General features: G+C 46.0%; 1 protein-coding gene across 5 annotated transcripts in view; it reads right to left on the reverse strand.

Annotated features, from left to right (window-relative positions):
* NCOR2 (nuclear receptor corepressor 2) overlaps positions 1–21,299 on the reverse strand; it is a 2,813,293-nt gene that overhangs the window by 1,823,117 nt on the left and 968,877 nt on the right. For all 5 annotated transcript variants that reach the window (XM_069619703.1, XM_069619702.1, XM_069619704.1 and 2 more), the window contains exon 8: positions 11,935–11,987. In XM_069619703.1, coding sequence (XP_069475804.1) covers positions 11,935–11,987 — 53 coding nt within the window. The remainder of the gene's footprint in view (positions 1–11,934; positions 11,988–21,299) is intronic.

The following is a 21,299-nucleotide window of genomic DNA, read 5'->3' on the forward strand; positions in this document are numbered from 1 at the left end:
TGGAGGAGTAAACGCATAGCACCAGTGGCCATGCCAGCAGAGCAGAGCTGGGACGCTTCCCCCAGCAAACCCTGGCCCCGGCTTGCCCTGTTATTAGGCAGTGATGCAAAATTCCTACTTTCTACACAACAAACATTTTCAAGTGATGAACAATGAACCCACAACTGACAAAAACCACATGCTAGACTGGGTGATAAGAAAGCTAAAAATGGACATTAGCCAAACCAGGCACTGTATCTGGTCGGACCATCATATTGTTGAATTTGGTTCTGTACGATCGGACCAAAAAAAAAAAAAGGTCTGACCTTACAAAAAGATCTAAAAATGCTACCACCAAAGGTTCAAACACCAAAAGTTCGAACCTTTGGTGGTAGCATTGCAGGTAAGTTAAAAAAAATAAAAAAGAAAAACCACTGTGGGGGCTGCAGGGGTGTCCCTCGAAACACCCCGCTCACTATACTGTGTGGCATAGTGAGCGGGGTGTTGCGGGGACACCCCACAGCACACACGCAAAAAATACAAATAAAAAAACGGGGGCTGCAGGGGTGTCCCCCGCAACACCCCGCTCACTATACTTTATAGTATAGTGAGCGGGGATTGTGGGGGGAAATCCCTGCAGCCCCCGTAGTATGCGTGTTCGCATGAGAAAGGTGCAAACTTTTGGTAGTTCGCACCTTTCTCATGCGAACATTCCGGCCACCGCAAAATCAGCCACAGCCGGATCACTTAGAATCGTTGAATTTCACATTTTATTACCAGAGGGTCAAGTTAAACCCTACAACCCTCGTAAAACAGTCACAAGACGCAATTTCAAAAAGATAGATTCCAAGGAAATAGCATCTTTTATTAATACAATCATGGCTGAGACAACAGATTTAGACTCGGTGGAACACTTAGTGCCCTCCTTTAAAGACAACCATATAGTGATGTTGGAAAAACCTGCTCCCATCCGAACTAGAACAGTTAGAGACAACCCAGACCATCAAAAATGGCTCACCCCACACCTTGACATACTTAAAAGGAAAAAGCACAAAGTATGAGTCATGCTGGTCTAGACTCCGGACCGATGAAAGCAAAAAAGCATGGCAAGAGGGGACAAAAAATATTTTAAAACAATTGTAGAAACGAAAAATATATTACAAACACCAAGAAATAAACCATGCAGCTAACAGCTCCAGAAAGCTCTTCCAGACTCTCATGCTCCTTGAAAAACCTAAAGCACAATTTCCAGTACAAGAGAGAAAATAAAAATCACTGAAGAAGGCGATTAAACCCATTGATCCACAGCACACTGACTGTAAATCGCAATAACTCCTTTTCTTTTTCTCAACAATAACAGCGGAAATGGAGAAAATGTTATCAATGCGGCCCACCGCCTGCTCAGAAAAGATTATTCCTCCTAAAATCATTCTAGAACATAAAGAATTCTTCTCTCCATTACTCAAGATTCGTGAACGCTTCTTTTAGAGAAGGAAGGATTCCCAAGTCCATTAAAACAGTATCGCTCACACCTCTTCCAAAAAAAACAACCTAGATCCAGAGGATCCTACTAACCTTAGACCCATCACCAACTACAACTATCTTCTCAAACTTCTTGACCAATTTGCATACCTGCAATTTCAATCTTTCGTAGAAGCAAACAACATCCATCACAAACAACCAGGCTTTTGGCCAGGCCACAGTACAGAGACAGCACTAGTGGACCTACAATCCCACATGGTGAAAATCATTGAGGAAGGACAAGTGGGGTTATTGGTTCTTCTCGATCTGTCCGGGGCCTTCGATCTGGTGGACCACGACCTCCTCCTCCAACACTTACGTCATCTAGGGCACTGTTCAGAAGAAGCAGTCAATTGGTCCCACTCTTTTCTAACAGACCATGAATCCAGGATTCAGTGGGGGCAGCATGTTCACCTGCAGTCCCACAAGTGGCAAGTCTGTGTCCATATTATTCACCCTATATATCGGACCTCTGTGCTCTTTCCTAGAGGATCTGGGAATATTCTTTACGAACTACACAGACGACACCCAGTTAATTATACCTATTACTGGTGATTATTATTTATTAACATTTAGAAAGCGCGCAGCAGCCCGAAGGCCCGAAGGCATCGTGGCGCAGGTACAAGACAGCATACTTAGTTACATAATTAGTACATTCGGCAGTGGGAGGAGATGGCAAGGTAACAAAAGCAAAAACAGGAACAGCCCGAATGCCACAGACTCTGCATCACTTTCTAACATCTTCAATCAAATCGAATCCTGGATGTCAGCAAATTGGCTCCGTCTTGATGGACATAAAACAGAGCTACTCATTTTCGGGCCCAAACATGCCCGAGCCAAACTGAGTCATAACTTCTCTAGCTTCCAAATTGGAACGGGCGCCTGTGTGAACCAACTGAGCAAAAATTGTAATGACTACCTTTGCCTTATCAAGAACATATCATTATTGCTGAAGCCACCATCCTTTCGAGACTCGATTACTCCAACTTACATCTGATCGGAGCCTCAGCCCTTAACATTAAAAATACCAAGTGCTGTAAAATAATGCAGGGTGTGATGTCAAGAAGATAACACAATGGGAAAATAGCTCTACCCACAGACGGAATCTAGATTGGCTGCCAATTCAGGAGCACATTAACTTTAAAATGGGAACAGTGGTCCACAAATGCATTGATGGTCCCGCCAGTCTACCTCAAGGCACCAATACATTGCTACCGCCCATCCAGAACCCTGAGATCATCTAACAAAACACAGATCTTCAGCTTGAAGCGTGCAAGTGGCATGGGACGATAATTCCCAGTAAGAGCAGCCCTGCCCTGTTCTGTGAGAGCACAACCTAAGCTAAGAGGTTTCAGGAAATCCATAAAAAGCCTGCTTTTCCAATAACTCCCCCCTCTCTTGCTTTGAACTCTCCATGTCCTGTCCTTAACATCAGTCTTCCATGCGTCAATGTTAGCGCGTGATACCCTCAGGCTCCCGGCGCTTTAAAAATAAATAAAATAATAAAACCTAAAGAGCCCTGGATTCCAAGTTTACTTTTTTCTAGTTTATTAATGCAAGGTTCTGTTAAGAATTTGCACCTGCGAGGGTCTCCGAGTCTCTGCTCCTATCGCCTGCAGCATCTCATGCGGGGTGCTGGTTTATACCGCCCTGTGGATACGATCCGAATTCCCCGGGTGTGCATCACAAGGTATCAAGGCTATGAAATGTGCAATCGTATAGCACGGCGCGTTCACACCCGCTGCGGCTACCTCGCGCTCTAGGAATAAACACCACTGCATGCACTTAACGCGCCCACATAACAATGAACAGGCAGCAAGACGTGACGTGCATAACGTGCCTTGTACGTCTGTACTGTACAGCTGACGATTATTAGAAGACATTGAACTCATGCATGCATTTGAAGCTAAGGAAGTACACTGTGAATTTTAATAGTCTTAAAATGTACTTGATGATAGCACAATAATCGACATAACACCAAAACGGTCCTAAGTGTTTCTGAATTTGGAAGCGGCCAGTAGGCACCTTGAAGTTGGGCGAAGTTTGCCATTTCTTGGGAGGGCTGTCTTTTGGAAAGTGCACCGGTCTTGAGTTAGTGCCCCTGGTCTCAGCTAATCAGAGTGCAGGATGGGGGCAGCCGCTCCCTCCCCCTTGCTTGTATGGTGTGAAGAAGGATCAACAGGGGACACGGCGCACGTTACTAGTGAGATGCAACACGTCAATCACTGCTACAGGGTGGGTGCGCGTAACACCTAGCTGCTCCAGAGGAAGCAATAACGATTGGGATACCAAAGGTGTCAGGATGGGTTACCATAAGGTGAATAAAGGCCATAGCTATGGGAATCCGGGGTCCCCTAACAAGTCTCATGCAATCTACCTCCCAACTCGCTTCTGTGTGCTACATACCAGCAGGTACTTCACACGCCCTTGCTCCAAGGTACAGATCAGGCTCGGACAGCACCCCTTTCAAGTCCTAGGGTTCCCCCCTCTAATACACTCCTACTAAGAAGTACTTCCTCTTTAAGATACAGACCAGGCTTAAATAGTGTAGCCCTCTAGCAGAACGGTGGTCTGGAGGGTGCCCAGAGCAATGCCAGTGGGTTAAGATTCATTCTAAACCTTCCAGCCATCACCTCTTTGTTTTTGCTTTGTCACCCCCCGAGTGGGACGGGTATGCCCAGACGTGGGTCCCGTGCCTGCTGGGCCTAGAGACCCAAGCTACTCCTCACTTATGAGGCCCAACAAGGCCGAAACATGTTTGGGGATGCTTGTGGTCTCGTGCTGAAGGGATGTGACCTAGCAGTTCGGGCTGGACGGCCCCTTTTGGAGTGGGCCGTCCACTCATGCGCCCTATTCCAGTGAAAACTGCCTCGCTCCTGCATCGGAGTGGGGAGGTATTCATTTCAGTAGGGTGCTCAGCACCCTATTGTTATTAAATGTGCCCTGCCGCTGCGGTGCGCATTTAATGACAAAAGGGCACCTGTCACGCCGTCTCCCACTATGTCAGCTCGGGGGATCCCATGAAAGCCTCCCCGAGCTGGCATGGCGGGGGGCTAATGGCACCGTGGGGGGGGTGGGGGGGCATCCTAAGGCCAGCCATGCCCTCTAGCACCAGGTCGTCCTCCTAGGCTGCTGACCCTTTTGTACACCCTCCTACCCGCAAGCATTTCTTTACCATTGCTTAGGGTTCCCAGGCAGTGGGTCTCCCACCTGGGCCAGGTCTGCTTGATTTGTGCACTCTCAGTATCGGATCTCCTCCAAGTACACCTAAGCAAGCTCTCTTGGTTCTCTCCACTGCGCCTGGTCTGTGCCAGTGTTTGAGAGAAGGATCGCAATCGAATATTGGCTTTCACCGCTCCTCCTTGTTGGGTCTCTGACAGGGTCCGAGATATAGCCCTCAGCGGACCAGTGTCTTGCTCGCCTTTTTTCAGGCTTTTTCCAGAGTGCCCTCAGCAGGATCTCCGATAGTTCTCCTGTTCTACTCCCTCAGGGACTCCCCTCCCTCCGCCTCAAGGTGGTAGCTTGACCTGTGACCCTTCCTGCAGCGCCTGGTAAGCTTTTTAGGGTGGATGATTAAAGGGGTTATCTAATCTGCTCTACACTGCGTTGTCACCCTCTTCCCTAGAACACTTGTAATTTGTTATTCCTTCCTCCCTCCTACTCTCTTGTTTCTCTTATTTTTGGTATCCGATTCCTTGTCTCATGTTCGCAATTGTGCCGGTTAGTGGCCTGAGTGGTTGTGGCCGAAATTGCAAAAGGTTCTGCGGCTATTTTGAAATCAGCTGGAAGCGATCGCGCCTGTATGAGGAGGGAGCTGGCGCCTTGCCTGTGGGTGTAGCAAGTCCACATTGGCTGTGGAGGTTTCTAGCGAGGATGAGGAGCACTGCCTTGGCTTGCGACTGTGGGCTGTGCACTTTGCGGTGATCCATCTTGATTGCGCCACACGCGCTTTTGGTTCATTAGGACCGGCTCAATAAACCTGGGGCTACAGCGTTACTTAGTCTGGGAGGTTGATAGGGTACAGAGGCCAGATCAGAGGGAAGATTGATGCTAGAATTAGGAGGTCTCTTCCTACCTCCCCGACTGTGAGGAGACTGTGCTGCGGTATCACCCCCCTGACAAAAAAGAGGGACTCTGGAGAAGTCCCCAGTGCACGTCCTCCGGGTAGCACTTCACACGGTGGGTGGGCATCCCTGGTCACCAGACACCCCTCCCGCCTGGGCCACCCTGAGACCTGAGGGTTCCTTATTGTCCCTGTGACAATGTACTCACTGACCAAGTAATCCTAGGAGTAGAACGATCCATCCAATTGTGAGGGCACAATCAGAGGAGAATTATGATGTTGCAACTAGAGGTTGATATATTTGATACATTGTGATGACAGGCCTACACGAGTGCGACAGTTTACAATTTGTGCCTTCACAACTAGAGGGTCACAATGGCTGCATTCCAAGAAATAATGATTAGACTTGCAAACAAGTGTTACTGAAATGAAAGGCCAGGACAGTACTACTGTGCTCACGGTACCCTGGAGCTATCTGGTGACCCCAACAGGTTAATTATCCCCCATGCGATATACCACCAGTTTACAGGATTGAACGCTACATCCCATTTGGTACATAAACACGATGTAGTAGCGTTGGGCAGCGAATGAAGAGGCTTCGCGTAAGAGTGGTCTAGGTCAGACACTGCTTGCTGGGAAGTGAACGGAGGATAGCACAGGGGCAACCCGCTGGTCTTGGAAGCAAGACCACGCAGAGAAACGGATGTTCGAATCCCAGACCTGCGCTTAGAAACCCAACTCTAGTATGGTATTAGGCGCGTTCCAAAAAAACAATTAAAATAAATACATGAGTTACAGGATTAGTCATTTAATCTGAGCTCCCCTGTGTCTCCAAATGCTCGGAAATAGATAAAACCGCATGGTATAGAAAACCTTATAGAAATGTGCATACTTTGAAAAAATCCAATTGGCTCAGTAAATGTGATCCAACATGACAATGTCATGACTGCAGTAGACAGTTAAGGTCCAGGAGTGGGGTATCGTACCCCCATATGCAGTCATCTGGTAATCCTAACCACGCTCCAAAAGTACAACACTGTCTGATCAAGTAGTGTCCTCGCCCAGAAAACTACCAAAGCACCATGTCTACACATAACTATCGGGCAATTTAGGAGATTTTAATCCCATTTTACCCTATAGCAGTTTCCATTTCAGGGTATTTTACAGGATGATTTTGTCCACCCATACTGAACACACCTCAATGGCACAGCACCTCTCTTTGCAATGGGTCACTGCTACTGAACCGGAACGCCACTCCCAGCAATCATGCGTTTCAACGTTTGGTAACACCCTACAGCCTGGGCCAAGTTCCACTGGAGATTCTCATCTCACACGGCAACAGTGGAACATGATCTTTTGGGCTTTGCTGGTGGTTTCCAACCTGCTTGGTGAATTATGGGTGGATCTTTAGTAATGTAAATATTGTAAGGCTGCCTTCACAGCAGACCAGACCCAAACAGGTATTGGAACACTTTCACAATTTTCGAGGTTGGGGTAGGAATAGTGTATTTTAATCAGGCAGTGGGGGTTAGTTTGTTAGGGTAGGTCAAAGGGTCCCCACCTATTTCCACACCTTAAACCAAAGGGGTGCTCACAGAAGGCAATTTCTGGATATCTTCTATGCAATCAAGTTAACAGGACCACTGACTTTAGGGGGGTACAAAATCCAAACAACGAAGACTGGTGCCTGCAGACAGCCCAAACAACATCAAGGCAGGTGTAATGGGGGTATTTCAACAACACACTGACAAGGACAGGCACACAAACCTGCTAACTGGGGCTAGTGTGGTACAAGCCCTGACTCACTGGAGGGATCTTTTCCCCTGCATGCTGGGTCCATCAGGGAGAAGGCCCCTGCTCACTGGGTCCATCCTGGTGCGCACTCCTGCTCACTGGCGCAATCGCCGTAGCATAAATTCCTGCTCACTGGTGCCATCATGGCATGTAGTCCCGTTTGCTGGGTCCCAGGTGTACAGAAAATGCCCAAACTAGAGAATCAGGTTTGTGGCAAATTTCACACATTTTGGGCAATTATTTCATCCTGGTCAACACCTATATTGCTGGGATCAAATGAACACAGGCCAGTCGCTGACAACAGCACCACATATCACATGAGCAATCAGATCAATGAACAAATGGTGGGCAATCAATATTAATCACTGATGGGGGATTACGGACTGGAATCTGCCAGGTCCGTTGTTGGCAATCCTAATAAATCTCCAGTAGGGGGGTTAATTACAGGTTAGGTTGAACAGATACTTTTGCAACATTTAGAGGACTCGGGCAGGGCCGCCTCCTCGCTCCATGCCTGTTCAATCTATACCGGCCAGACTTGGGAGACCAGTTACAGCAGTATTCTTTTTCTCTGCCTAGACATCTTGCATTGCCTATTGGCGTAATTAATTTCTCCGTTATAGACTGAACATCATATCCCACAGCATACGGCAGATTAGCAAGGTCTAGGACTTATAAGGAAAATGGGAATTGTAAAATCTGCAAGATGGAGGGTATGGTCATGGTCCAGACGAGAGAATATTCCATTGACAAATTGCAGAGCCCTCCAGAATTGCAGAACACGGTTGTTTGGAAAACGTGTCCACATTGACTTGACACTCACTACAATTGAATTTTAGGAAAGTCTATCAAGTGGTCATGAGACATGTTTATCGCTTGCAGTGGTGACATTTCTTAGCCATGCAGGTTTGTTGAAAACTAATTGTTGAAAATGGTGTGTTTGTGTATACTGGAATTTAATATTTGTAAGATACTTGTCTTTAGGGGTATCTTTCATCTTATTAATGAATGTATTAGACAATGTAATATTTTTATGAGATTTTTGTGGCATGAAATTACTTTTATAATGTTGTATGTATTTTGATAATTGTGTTAGGTTGCCTTTGTACAGCCAAAATAAAAAATGAGAAAAAAAGACTGATACTGATCCTATTCTGCACTTGTCCACACCGCTCCTTGACAATGAGAAAACTAAGCTATCTACACCAAACTACTTTAAAACATGCAGATATTACTGTTTATGATTAATGTGTACTAAAGAGATATGTTAAATGTGTGGGGAATACAATGGCAGTACAGGTAGAGAAACTTATTTGGGCAAGATCAACCCACATGGGCTAAAGTAGGAAAGCCGAGATTAGGATCAACAAAGTCTGGTTCCAAAGTCTACAATTTGGAACACAAGGCATTAACTTGGTACTTAACTGCCTCTCCTTCCTTTTCTCACATTGATATTCTTTCGTGCTTATTTTATTTTTAAGCATTTCTAAATTTCTCAGATAAAAATTTGGTAGTAAAGTGAGTGTTATTTGCCCACTATATTACAGTTTCCAATGAGTACAGACACGACGATTAGAATAAGTGGCATTATATTAATAACATCTGTGGGAGTGGGACTGTGAACATGACATCACACAGGCTTTCAACTCGTCAATATCATAAAAGCAAGGGACATACAATGTTCCTTGACCCCAGAGATGGGCCAGTGTATGCTTTTGAAAAATATGTCTTGGAGACCAGAGTCTGCAGCATGTTAATAAAAACAGGTTGATAATACACACAAACACCCAACAAAACTAGCAAACTAAAGACGGACTCACCTTTAAAAGATCAGCAGTTAGATAAGTAAATTCATGGGGTATGCAAACCCACCAACTGTGGTTTTAAACTGCCAACCAAGGGGCAAAGACTGCTACAGGACGTTTGTAAATTAAATTTCAAAATGTAAGATTTCAAAGTCCATGATTTTGCCACTAAAAGATACCGTTCCTCACCAGACTTTTTGGTGACATTTTGTAAAACATATTGGCACTCAGTTTGGTTCAGCCCGCGCTCAAACTGGACAGCTGAAGAAAGAACAGGCAGACACATTAACCTGCCCATGATTAAACGGTTTTGGTCCAATGGGAAAATCTGCATTAGAACATTGATTTTTGTGTTCCAAATGGAGTAATTTGGTTGATCGGCTGCATCTGTCCCATGTATGCTCCTCTCCAATCCTTTAGATTTAAAGTACCCCTTCTACTGGTGCTCTCCCATATTCAGAGAAAAGCAAATCTGAGTACCTCGAGCATCCATACTGTCATGTTCGAAAGTGTGCAGTTTAGCCACATTCCGTTTCTGTCCAGTCTCATTAGTTTATTAAAGTGCTTTATATTCATTTTAATTTCTAAGCAATTTTAATGGCAGTAATCAGAAGCACATGGAGATAAATTGATTAGCCCAAGATCACACGTTTTCTCATTTGGGGAGAAGGACATTCCAATCCAAGATCACACACGTTGTGTTTATTGGGCAAGAGACCATTAGAATCCAGATCTTCTGGTTTGAGAGTTGGCAACTTAGCCACATCATCTCTTTTCCTCTCCTTTCCCTACCATTCTCTCCTCTTCTCCTTCGCATCCTCCTTATTACCGGTCCTCCCACGTGCCTGTAGTCTATTGGATGGTGCAAATGGGAAGGCGGGTATGGACGGAAGGTGGTATTGCTTCTGTGTGAATGTAAGGGATGGATGAAGGGAGGAGAATGTGCCTGGAAGGAGTAAATGAGGAATGCACATGTATGGTAGTGTCAGGCTTTAGCCTGTGGAGTATGACTAGAAGGCATTGCTACGGCTGTTTGGGGATGGAACTCGACTTGGACTGCTTCTGGGTGGGTTGGTGTTTTGAATCTGTTTTAGCAGTCTGATATGTAATGATTGCTAATCTTGCCTGCAATAATTATGGCCAGTCCAGTCTGAAGGCTTTTACTAATCTCTCATAAGGTCACCTTTGGTGATCCCCTGCCTGCTGTCATTATTCCTCATGCCGTGACAGTTAATCATCATAGCAAATTCCTTACCTACTTGTCAGTGTTACTATCTTTGCCCTGTGGCCATTATTGCTGATGCCCTGCCTTTTGTCATTATTGCTAATCCCGCGCCTGCTTGACAATACAAATTCTGCTGGACTACATTGTTACTAATCATATTTAATGGCCATGCTTGCCAATCCTTTCTGTAGTTATAGTTGCTCTCTGAGGGGTAGTAATAGGGGTCTTCTTGACAATTGCACTGGAGTACATTTGCGTCACATTCTGAGTGCTGTAGGGTGTATACTTATGTTCCAATTTAGAGGAAACCTTGGGAGTCCAATTACTCAAACGGAGAAAACACCAATAACCTGCGTTAAGACATACTTGCTTACTCAATGACTTTATACTTTGTCTTAATGTCTGAAAAATGTCACAGCAATCCATTGCGTTTGAGATATTTTTTGCTTGGTGGAAGATTTTACAGGGCTGCGGAACCATGATGTCATGCAGCCACTTTCACTGGTTCCATATGTTAATATCCCCGCAGAAATAGCCATACAAAAATATCAGCATATTTTTGTGGCGATATTAAGCCATGGAACCTGCGGTGGACACCCCCATAACCCCATCATTTTTTTTAATGGAGCAGGGGAGACCACCGCCACCCCCAGTCCCAATAGCCCCATAGATTATCCCCACTAATAGTGCCTATGGCCATTCCCGATGAGCATATGTATGGTGGTATTATTGGTGGGGATAAGATTACCCGATACCCTCTCACTGTGCTGTCATGGCATATATTGCTTCTTGCTTGAGCCACTGTGGAATACATACATGCTCATGGAGGCCATCATGGCATATACCTCTGCTCACTGGGGCAAGCATGGGATTTATCACTGTTCAGCTGGGCATTATGGCATGTTCTCCCACTCGCTCAGGCCATCAAGACGCACACTCCTGCTAGGAAGAGCGATTGCTGCAAATGGCTGTAGCCGGTGCGGAGGCAGCTTCTGCAACCACCTCTAGTGGAACGCGCCACTCTAACCTGTGCAGTGTAGCAAGCAGGCCCAGCAGGCAGGGGAAGTGCATGGGGCCCCTTGCCAAGGATGGGAGCATCGTGCAGACCTTGGCCGGCCACACCACGCCACTAATGGACAGTCCAAAGGTACTTCCGGACCTTTACAACCACTCCAGTTTAAAGGAGGTATAAGCCGCACCTGGAGAACAGTGCACAAGACCCGCCATTCCACGCAGAGAGGACATATACGAAACAGCGCACATTAATAACATATACTCCAACAGCTGCCGACCAAGGCCTGCGAGATCTTTCCCTGCTTTTCTTCCATTTTAAAGCAACTCTCCACCTAACCAGTCCTGCGTGAAGCCACTAGGCCCTCCTCTACCCCCCCCCCCACCTCCCCCACACACAATGATGTGCACTTTTCCCATTCAAACAGGCCCCTCTAAAGACATGTTCACTCTCTGCAGCGGCGTGGCAGTTAAGGCCCCCTGTTAATGCTCGCGCGCGCTGACATTCAAAGCATCCTTTATTGCCGGGTACTTACATTTTAATGTTTTCATGATATTGCTTGGTGTCTGAAGGCTGGTTGTATAATGGCTGGAATAAATAAGAAAACAGTGTAAATGCACGTGACATTTAAGGAGAGCACGCGCCCAAAAACGACTGCATTAGCGTAGAGCGCCCCTCCCCACGGCCCCCCGCCAAGCGTAAGCGAACGTCGCAGATGTATGCTCGGGCATGACCTTAGTGCTTTGGCGCGGCACCGGTGCCCCAGCATTTTGATGCTGCAGGGTTGTGAAGGTTAGTCATTCGTACAGATCAGCGGGCAGGGTGCTGCACGGGTTAGTCATCAGCACAGAGCAGCGAGTAGGGGCAGCGTGCAGGCCCATTTAGCCACATTATGCGTAAAGACCATCATTCCGGCGCAGGGTTTTTATTCACGTATGGAAAGTGCAGGGTAAGTGTAACGTAAGAGAAGCTAAATATTCCAGAGGTAAACCTAGGCTAGCAGCAACGGAAGAAAGTGGTTGCAGGAATAATTCATCTGAACACACAGCCCAAACAATGGTCCAATGCCATAAGCCAGTACTCTTCATCAAGACCACTCACTAGTGAGGTACTGGACCACCCATGCACAGGTCTCTGCAACTCACACTCCTGCAGTCCCAGTGGAAACCCCACAAAGCACCGTCACTGCACCCCAGTCTTGATCTAATGACGGTCACCCACATCAGTGTGCACCTCACCAATCTTCCACTGCCCAAACCAGACCTCCAATTACAGGAGCCCTTCAACCAATCTCTGAGACACAGCTCCCCCTTTTGAAATATTTTGGTTCCCCAATTGACCCATGCCCAGTAGGAGTTTACAAAGAGCACCCATAGATCCATTCATGTGTTTGCTAGATAGACACAGGCCATGAATCTTTTGCTGTCTGCAGCGGTCCATGATTATAACTCCACTGCTCCAAACGCCGTCATGGGCCTCCGATTACTCTCATTTCTGCTCTATTTGAAAAATCCCTTATTTAGCTTAACTACCCGAAAAGGTGCTTCTATTGCAACTACAGCCTTTTGTCGAGGACCCTCGGATTCTGGATCCAGGGCAAGCGGGTGTTCAGCCAAACAATCCTTGCCATCATGGATGACATCAGATTCGACCTAGATATAGACAGGAACACCGGCCTTCATCGTACTAGGCATATTAACGACCTTTCTTACAGAGGATCATTATATCTTACTGCCTAGATTACAACAGGTGGGCCCTGGAGGGACAGTTCTCATTGCGCCAGGCATGTCTTATAAATGGCTTTCAGTCAGTGGCCAGGTTCCCCCCCCACCCCCACCTTCTCTCACAAGGATCCACTCTACCCCCTTTTTTGTTTTCAAATTATCCAATCATATGGCTTAGTATTCTACGATTACACAGATTATTTTGAGAGATTACACCCCTAAAACCACCCGACCAGAAGTGGGGCTCAGTTATGCCAACGCCGTCAATCTCAGGTTGCCCAACTAGGCCCTATGAAGACTTTAGAGGGTTACAATCCTAACTGCTTAGATTCCTCTGCAGCAACCTCGCTATGCCGCTAGCGCAGGCCCTCTGCACTGTCTCCCTCCACTGACATCCAGTGAGGAAAGGAGTCCTTTTTATGGCAATACGTATATTAGTGAATCCGTGCTTAGCAACAACCCAACATTTATAGGCAACAGTTCCCAGCCTTACCTACCGCCTCCAGCCTGCCCGGCTGTAATTGCGCCTTGCTAACAATTCACAAATTAAACTGGGTACCAGCAGGAGGAGGAGCCTTCCCCATCTCGGTGGGTGGACTGCAAGCTCATTCCTTTAGAGCTGTACACCACAACATGCACCTCAATTTCAGGGTGAAGGAACAATGCCTGCAAATCCGATTCATCTTCCCCCATTACATGCAACCTTCTTCAGTTCTCTTCTGGATACGAGCGCCAAGATTCCTGCATCGCACAAACGTTGCTCTTTCTGCAGAGATGCCGAATATTGCCTAGAAGCATCTCGGTCCGGATCTACTTCTCATCAGACCCATCTAACTACTGCTGCACTGTGCTGAACCTTTGCCCCCCCCCCCTTTTGGGAGACACTGACCTCAAACCGCTCTCTGCCCCGTGGAAGTCCAGAAACACCATGCATTTAAATTCGGATTCTGCCATTTTACTAGTTCCCCCTCCCCACCCCGCTCCAGCCACCACATTCTGCCCGTTATGCACAGCCAGAAGCGCCGGAGGAGCAGAAAGTACTGACAAAGTGCAGGGGGTTAATGCACCTGCCACTAAGTTCTGCAAGTGACGTAAATGACCCTCATTCGAATCTCTGTGTAATCCTACGAGATTGATCACTCAAGTACTATTAACACCCGCTATTGGCGCCCTGAACTTGTACAGCATATAACCAATAACATGGGAAAAGTACAGGTTATTCTGTTTGGGATGAGGCACTGTGTAGTGGAATCTGACGGCCCCTGACACTGAGAATGTTTGTTGCTTTGGCCATTTTGGTTGAATCACCCAGGCCACACATGCACTGTGCCCCTTGGGAGATGCTCAGCCAAACAGGACTGGGCGTGCATTCCCCGATCGACATTGGACATGTGTGCTTGTATGCTACAACTACAGGACACCCAGCGACTTTGGTAAAGAGCCAAAGTCTGTGCTGGAACTAACGTCAGAGCAACGTTTTGCAGAACACTGCATGTTGTGTCTTGGCCTCTACAGAGCACTGCTCTTCCAGGTGAGCAGGTGGAAGTTCTGATCGCTCTTTAGTTCACGCTGTCCCAAGGTTATCAGCCGTAGCGCTGGGAAAGCCTGGAGTCTCTTGTTTTATTATCGATTTTATAGAGCGCCTTTGGAAATGCTCTAACATACTGCTGCTGCATGCTGATGCCAAACAGGGCCAGATTTAAATTTCTTCTCCTGGTTCATAATCTTACATATGGTACGGCACCACTGTATCTATCCCCCTCTATCCAACTCTACAAGACTCTCGTAATCTCTCCTCTGCCTGCTCGACTAGCCTTGTGGCTCCTCGCCTGCCCTGTGCTTCCTCTCGCTTCTTCTCTTGCTCTCTTCTTACTCCACTTGCATGGAATTCTCTTCCCATACATCTGAGAAACAGTCCACACGGATATGTTCAAAAACAATCTAAAAGCCTACCTCCTCGCCTCCAAGTTACCATCTTGACCTAACTCATCTGCCGGCTAGCTAACATTTTTCCCCTCGCCACTAACCTGCCTCTGCCCCTCACTTCCTATGCCAACATTCTAGCACTTCACCCTCAAGCCCAGGGACCGCATCTCTCCAGCACTGAAATCCCTCCACTAGCTCCCCGTGGCTGCAAGGATCAAGTTCAAGACCCTCTGCATTGTCCACAAGGCTTTCTGGGGCCTGGGACCTACTTACCTTCAACGCTGCCTTCCTAAATGCTGTCCCTCCCGAGCCCTCCGCTCACCTACCTCCAACTTTCTGCGAGTGAGCAGGTTCTCCAAGCAGAGATTTGGAGGGACATCCCTTTCCACAGCAGGCGCCTCCCTCTAACAGCCTTCCACCACCCTCTGTCTTCAGCTTGATAAGTTCAAGAAAGTCCTCAAGACCTTCCTCTTCTCCTCTTCCTTCTCTCTCACCCTGCTAACCTAGCTCTCTGCTATTCCCTCTCCCCCGCCTTTCCATACAGCTCATTGACTGGCCACCTGGTGTACCACACAGTCTCACAGGTCCCAGGCACCCCTGCCAGTCCTTTCTGCACTTGCCTCAGGGCCCTGCACCCCACCCACTCACTGCACTTGCAATAAATCCTGAGAGCTTCTCTCTCTCTCCGCACTTCCCCAGTCTCTACTGACTGGGTGCACCTCTCTTTTCCTGCCTGCACTTGCATTACAGTTCTGCCTGTAGATTGTTATGTCCTTCCTTGTCTCACCCCTTAATGTGCACTTGAAAAAAAACGCAGAATCGCTGTCAGGCATATTTGTTCTAACTTCACTGTTAAATGTACCATATGCACTTAATCTGCCTGTGCAGGTCGTTATCGCTTCAGAAATTCAAGGGCTCTGAGCGACTGTTTATTCCCCTGTCTTCCCACCTTCCTTGAGCATTTTGATACACTTTCCTGTGTATAGGCGCTTTATAAATAAACAATACCAATGATCACATCCTGAGCACAGCTGGTCGTACTGCCTACCTGAAATTTAAAATGTCCAATGCTGGTTGTCCTTGGTCTATGTATGTCCACTTACGTATCGTCACCGACGACTCACCCCCATTGTAAGAAACTTACTCCCATCAAATCTGATTTCTTATCAAATGTACGTTCTTCTGTAATCAAAAGAACATTGTTTCTCCTGTACATGAATTATATATATATATATATATATATATATATATACACACACACACATTAATAAGAAGAGTACAAAAGGCAATAAACGTGAAATTACAGGGACCAGTACTGAGGAACACGAAGTGATGAGAATGAGAGTTACGATAAAACAAGAAACGAGCAAGAAAGGACGAAGACCCAACGGACAAAGATGAGTAATTCCAGTGTTTAGGAGCAAGAAGTGAGAATGAGCAGAAGAGAGACCGGGCACAAGAGGGTTTAGGAACAGTAAGAAGAAAACGAGACTCGGATCACAGATCTAGAAGGTCTGCAGACACCACAGAAGATGGGTAAGGTAGAGCAAGGCAAGTATGCACCTGAAGACAATACAAAGAAAATAGAGAAGACGACAGGAGTCAAAGGACAGTCAGATGAGGGAGAAAAGAAAAGCAGTGCCAGAAGCGTGAGTAGCAAGAACAAATACTAGGCAAACTGCAGAGTACGGAATGGAATGAAGTGGAGCAAGCTTATAAGAGTCCAATTAAGAGAGCAGATCAGTAGAAGAGACGAAAGAAAACACATAAGCCATTCTGTAGCATGAAAGGAAAGACCAGAGCAAGCTTTCTTAATGTTATAAAGAGAGAACGACAGGAGATTGAGCTATTAGATATATGGGGAGAGAAGGCCAGAGTAGAATCAAAGATCACACCCAAATTACGACCAGGAAAGGAGAAGAGGGTGGACGGGGGACAAAGCAGTTGTGGGTTGAAACAAGGGTTCTTGCGGAACCTAAATTAGGGCCATTACCTGCCCATGGCATGGGTTGTACCCAAGCCCTACTGTGGCTGCCCACCTGCCTTGGCGCTTCAAAGTTTGGCTGCACGGGTAAAATTCCACAAAGAAAATGCTGAAGACCAGCTAAAGCCACGTGCCTAGCACCCATGTACTGCACTGCTGCATGACTTCCTGTTTCCTATCCCAGCCCTTTGCCAACGACACAGCCCAACTCGGGATTGGGTCATTCATTTCCTGGAAGAGGGAGGCGTATCCTTGTGCAACTTCATGACACGCGGAACGGCGGCGACTTGACACACTTTATTAAGTAAGTGGGTTTGCTGTTGCCTGCAGTATTCCACCATCCAGTGCCATGCTGCCCCATGCACCGGTTCCCAGTCTGCTGTGAGAACCCCATTTCTTCCCACCTCCACCCCGCCATTTGAATAACTATGCGTGGGTCTCATACCCATTCCAACCCCATCCCAAGTCCACATCCACTGCAACCCTGTCCGCATCACCAGCCCTCAACACCATGCCCAAACCCCTCCCCCATTACAGCTTTAACATTCAGGTGCAAGTGTTGCACTACTCGTGTGAGCCTTTTCCAAGCCCTTCAGAATGCATGCCTCGTGGCCTCTAGGTGGCTAAGCACATTAGCATGACTTGCCTAGGTGCCATGGAATCGCTTTTATTCCCATTTCAGCCGGTTCCCCATAAATTACCTCTGGTGCATGGCAGTCCAACACCACTCACTAACATTACATTTATTATTTTATGTTATTGGAATTCATACCACACTAAACAAACATGTTCCTATGGTTCTCCGTCACCCCCATAACGGGTACTTCCACAGACCTTCAAGAGAGCCTACCAAACTCGTACACAAATCTTGAAATTATTTTCAATTATTTTATTTACTTATATGCATCAGAAAATTAATTGTCATAGGATTAACATTACACAAATTTTACATGCAAGGTGGTTGCTTAAAAATACAATGCACAACAAATGAAACTGAACTAAAAAAAAACAACTGTATATGACACTTGGTTTATCACCACTTACACGTCCATCCAGTTTATACAATTCATCGACTAACACTCAATCACCTTTTTTATACCAGCATTAACAAATCACAGTAACATGCTATGACAGGTTATTTATAACGCGCTTAATACCCATAGGTTTCTAAGCGTGGACCCGGGGATCGAGCCTGTGGTGCAGCGCGTCGCGTCGTCTTGCTTCCAAGGCGACCACGTTGCCCCTGAGCTATCCTCCCGAGACAATTGCATGTACTGCTAGTGAGAGGTGTTGAGGCTGCATACATTCCTGGTTCTGCACGTGTGCGGCACCACACAGGAACCTGCTGAAATGGGCGAGAATGTTCTTCCAGTTCACAAAGGGTACACATGGGTTCACACGTGATTATTTGAAACATCAGAACACACATGAGCCAAACGATCAAGCCAAAAAGTCTTGGAATGCATAATATTTCCATAGAATGCCCTGCAGGAGCATTTTCGACTCTCCTTCCCGGGTTCATCCAAGGCTCTCAGCAACCTGCCTTGCTATTGACCCAATAGAGCACACAAACATTGAACGGCCAACGCAAAGCAAAGCAAACATCCCAAAGGGTGGTGGATGTCATTCCAGGCTCTACTGCATGGGCATCATGAATAACAGAGGCCTGGGTTGTTATTTGCATTAGCACAACAGCGCTTTAGCAGCCCTGTGCACGCGTCACATTTTCTTCTACCAAATGCAGGAAATGTATGCGTCTGACGTTCACTGGTTGCTTCAAACCTCAACCTGGTTCATGGTCCCTATGCAACAGAAGACCATCACTTGAGTCGGGGTGGGGTGTTCTTCTGTTCAGGAAGATAAGAACGCATCTTCAGGCCTTTGACTTTGCAAGAATGTTAATGTATTTATAGCAGCCTAGGTCAAAAAAGGTTCAGAGGGCTGAGGCTACATGTGCAGTTTCTTAAAGAAAAGAAATGTGGGGTCAAAGTGGAAATCATGCGTGCTATTAGAGGTTGCCATAGGTTTATATCGAGGATCATATTTTGTCTCTTTACGCCAGAATCGTAACTCTCAGAAATTATGCAAATATCACACAACAGCTTTTAAACAGATCAATCTAATTATACAACTCCCCTAAATATTCGACCTTGGGAACAAGAGTTACAGGCTAAAATGTGATGATAGCTTCCCAGAAAATGTGAAGGGATGGGGCAGGGACTGCTGGAAAGGGTGACTCAAGCTACTTTTCAAGCCCAATGCTTACAATGCTTACAGAGGCTGCCTTCTCTAGAGAACTGGACGCTTGGACACCACTGCATCTGCTCCGGAGGTACTACATCTGGGAGATCATCTCCAGTTGATTTTGGTTCAATGGGATCCAGCCAGGAATGCAGAACTGCATGTGTTTGCAGACGATTTTACGATCTTAATTGGTGGCTGCATCCATGGGCTGTGGAGTATATTTATATGGCTAAAATAGATGAAAAGGGAAGTGAGAAAAATGGGGGGCGCACTCAACTCTCTTGTAATGTCGATTGTCTCATGCTGCAAAAGCTACACAGGAGGTTCTTCCCCCCCAGTTCCTCCAACAATTAACATCAAGGTGAAAGGTGTGTAGTAAGATTGCGCGGAGAACACTATGTTCTGATTTTTATGTTTTAATGTCCTTCAGTGTTCAAAAAAGACCATCCAGAATTGTGAATGGAGATTTTATTGTGATCACAGCCGACACGTGTTTCAACCAAAGGGTCCTCCTCAAGGCAAAAAAATGATAGGGATAAAGCCCTTACGGCATGGATTAGGACACTTGCACAAATGCAAGTCGTCCTCAAGGTCCTTGCCTTGAGGACGACCCTTTGGTCGAAACACGTGTCGGCTGTGATCACAATAAAATCTCCATTCACAATTCTGGATGGCCTTTTTTGAACACTGAAGGACATTAAGACATACAAATCAGAACATAGTGTTCTCTGCACAGTCTTACTACACACTTTTCACCTTGATATATTTATATGGCAACAATTAATTCCAGAGAGTTCATTCCCTCCCCCCAATAAAAGCACCACGTCCATATACTGGTGGATAGAATTAAATCTAGCCCCATCTGTAAACCATGTAACACCACTTCTGTCCTTCACCCTTTAGCAATATAGATAAACCAAGAATCAGCCTGGTGTGTGTGTAGTAGGAATGTATTAAGAAATAGGAGAATATTTGCACAAAATCATACGACACGCCAACTCACTTCATGGTACAAAACAAAGCTTCAATACAAATAAGTAAAACACTATTCGCTTTTACAGGTTAACAAAATATCACTCGACCTATACAACAATAACATACACAGTTTTCATTTCAGATCAAATAAAACACATCAACTACATTTGGTGGCTCTCATAAGAAATCACAAAGTCAAGAATTATGCAGCACCTTGAAACACGGCAAAACATACACTTGGCAGTATACTTTTATGGGGTTTTAATTTCACTAGCATGTAACACCTTTCTGTTGGTAAAAGAAATTTGACATACTCAGCGCTCCATATTTTGATCTCCCTGCGCACTTGGCAATGCTAGCAGTGTTGGAGCACAACATACTTTTAATAACAAAACACTTATATAAAAGGAAACTTATTTCGCTCACCACTATGCAATGAAGAATCTCTCTTCTCCCACTATTTTTAGTGGATATGCTTTTAAATCAGGAAGTTCACTATTTAATTTGGCAAGACACTTTTCTACCCTAGCACAAACCCAGATATTAAGTTGGCTGTGGAAAACCTTCTGCTTTAAGGCAGGGTATGGGGAATGGGGAGCAGTAGGGAATTTCCCTTTTTTATGCAACCCCTCCAATTTATGGAATTTTGGGGATGGCAAAAAAATATAATGGGATTACCCAATTACTTTAACAGACTATATTTCTATCCACACTGGAAGCGATGTTGTTGATTTTGAACTTCAACAAAACCACCCTGTGTCATTTGGCTATAGGGGAATTAATTAAATTGTTATTTGCCAATAAAACGCTAGGGATCTATTTCTGTACCCCACTGACGAAATATGGGGAAGGTACAACAGATCCCAAAATACTTGGACACGTTTACTTACATTGAACAGCTCTGGGTTTTGTAATCGGGAAAAGACATCTCATGGGTCATCTCGGGTAAAGAGCAGGGGCCTGGTCAAACTCCAACACCAATCATTGATAGCCTCCAGCATCCCTCCATTTTGTCTCTCCTTGTATATATCCCAGCCTCCGTCTCTT

This window comes from Ambystoma mexicanum, chromosome 10, assembly GCF_040938575.1.
Source record: "Ambystoma mexicanum isolate Mex_15411 chromosome 10, UKY_AmexF1_1, whole genome shotgun sequence".
Classification (NCBI taxonomy): Eukaryota; Metazoa; Chordata; class Amphibia; order Caudata; family Ambystomatidae; genus Ambystoma; species Ambystoma mexicanum.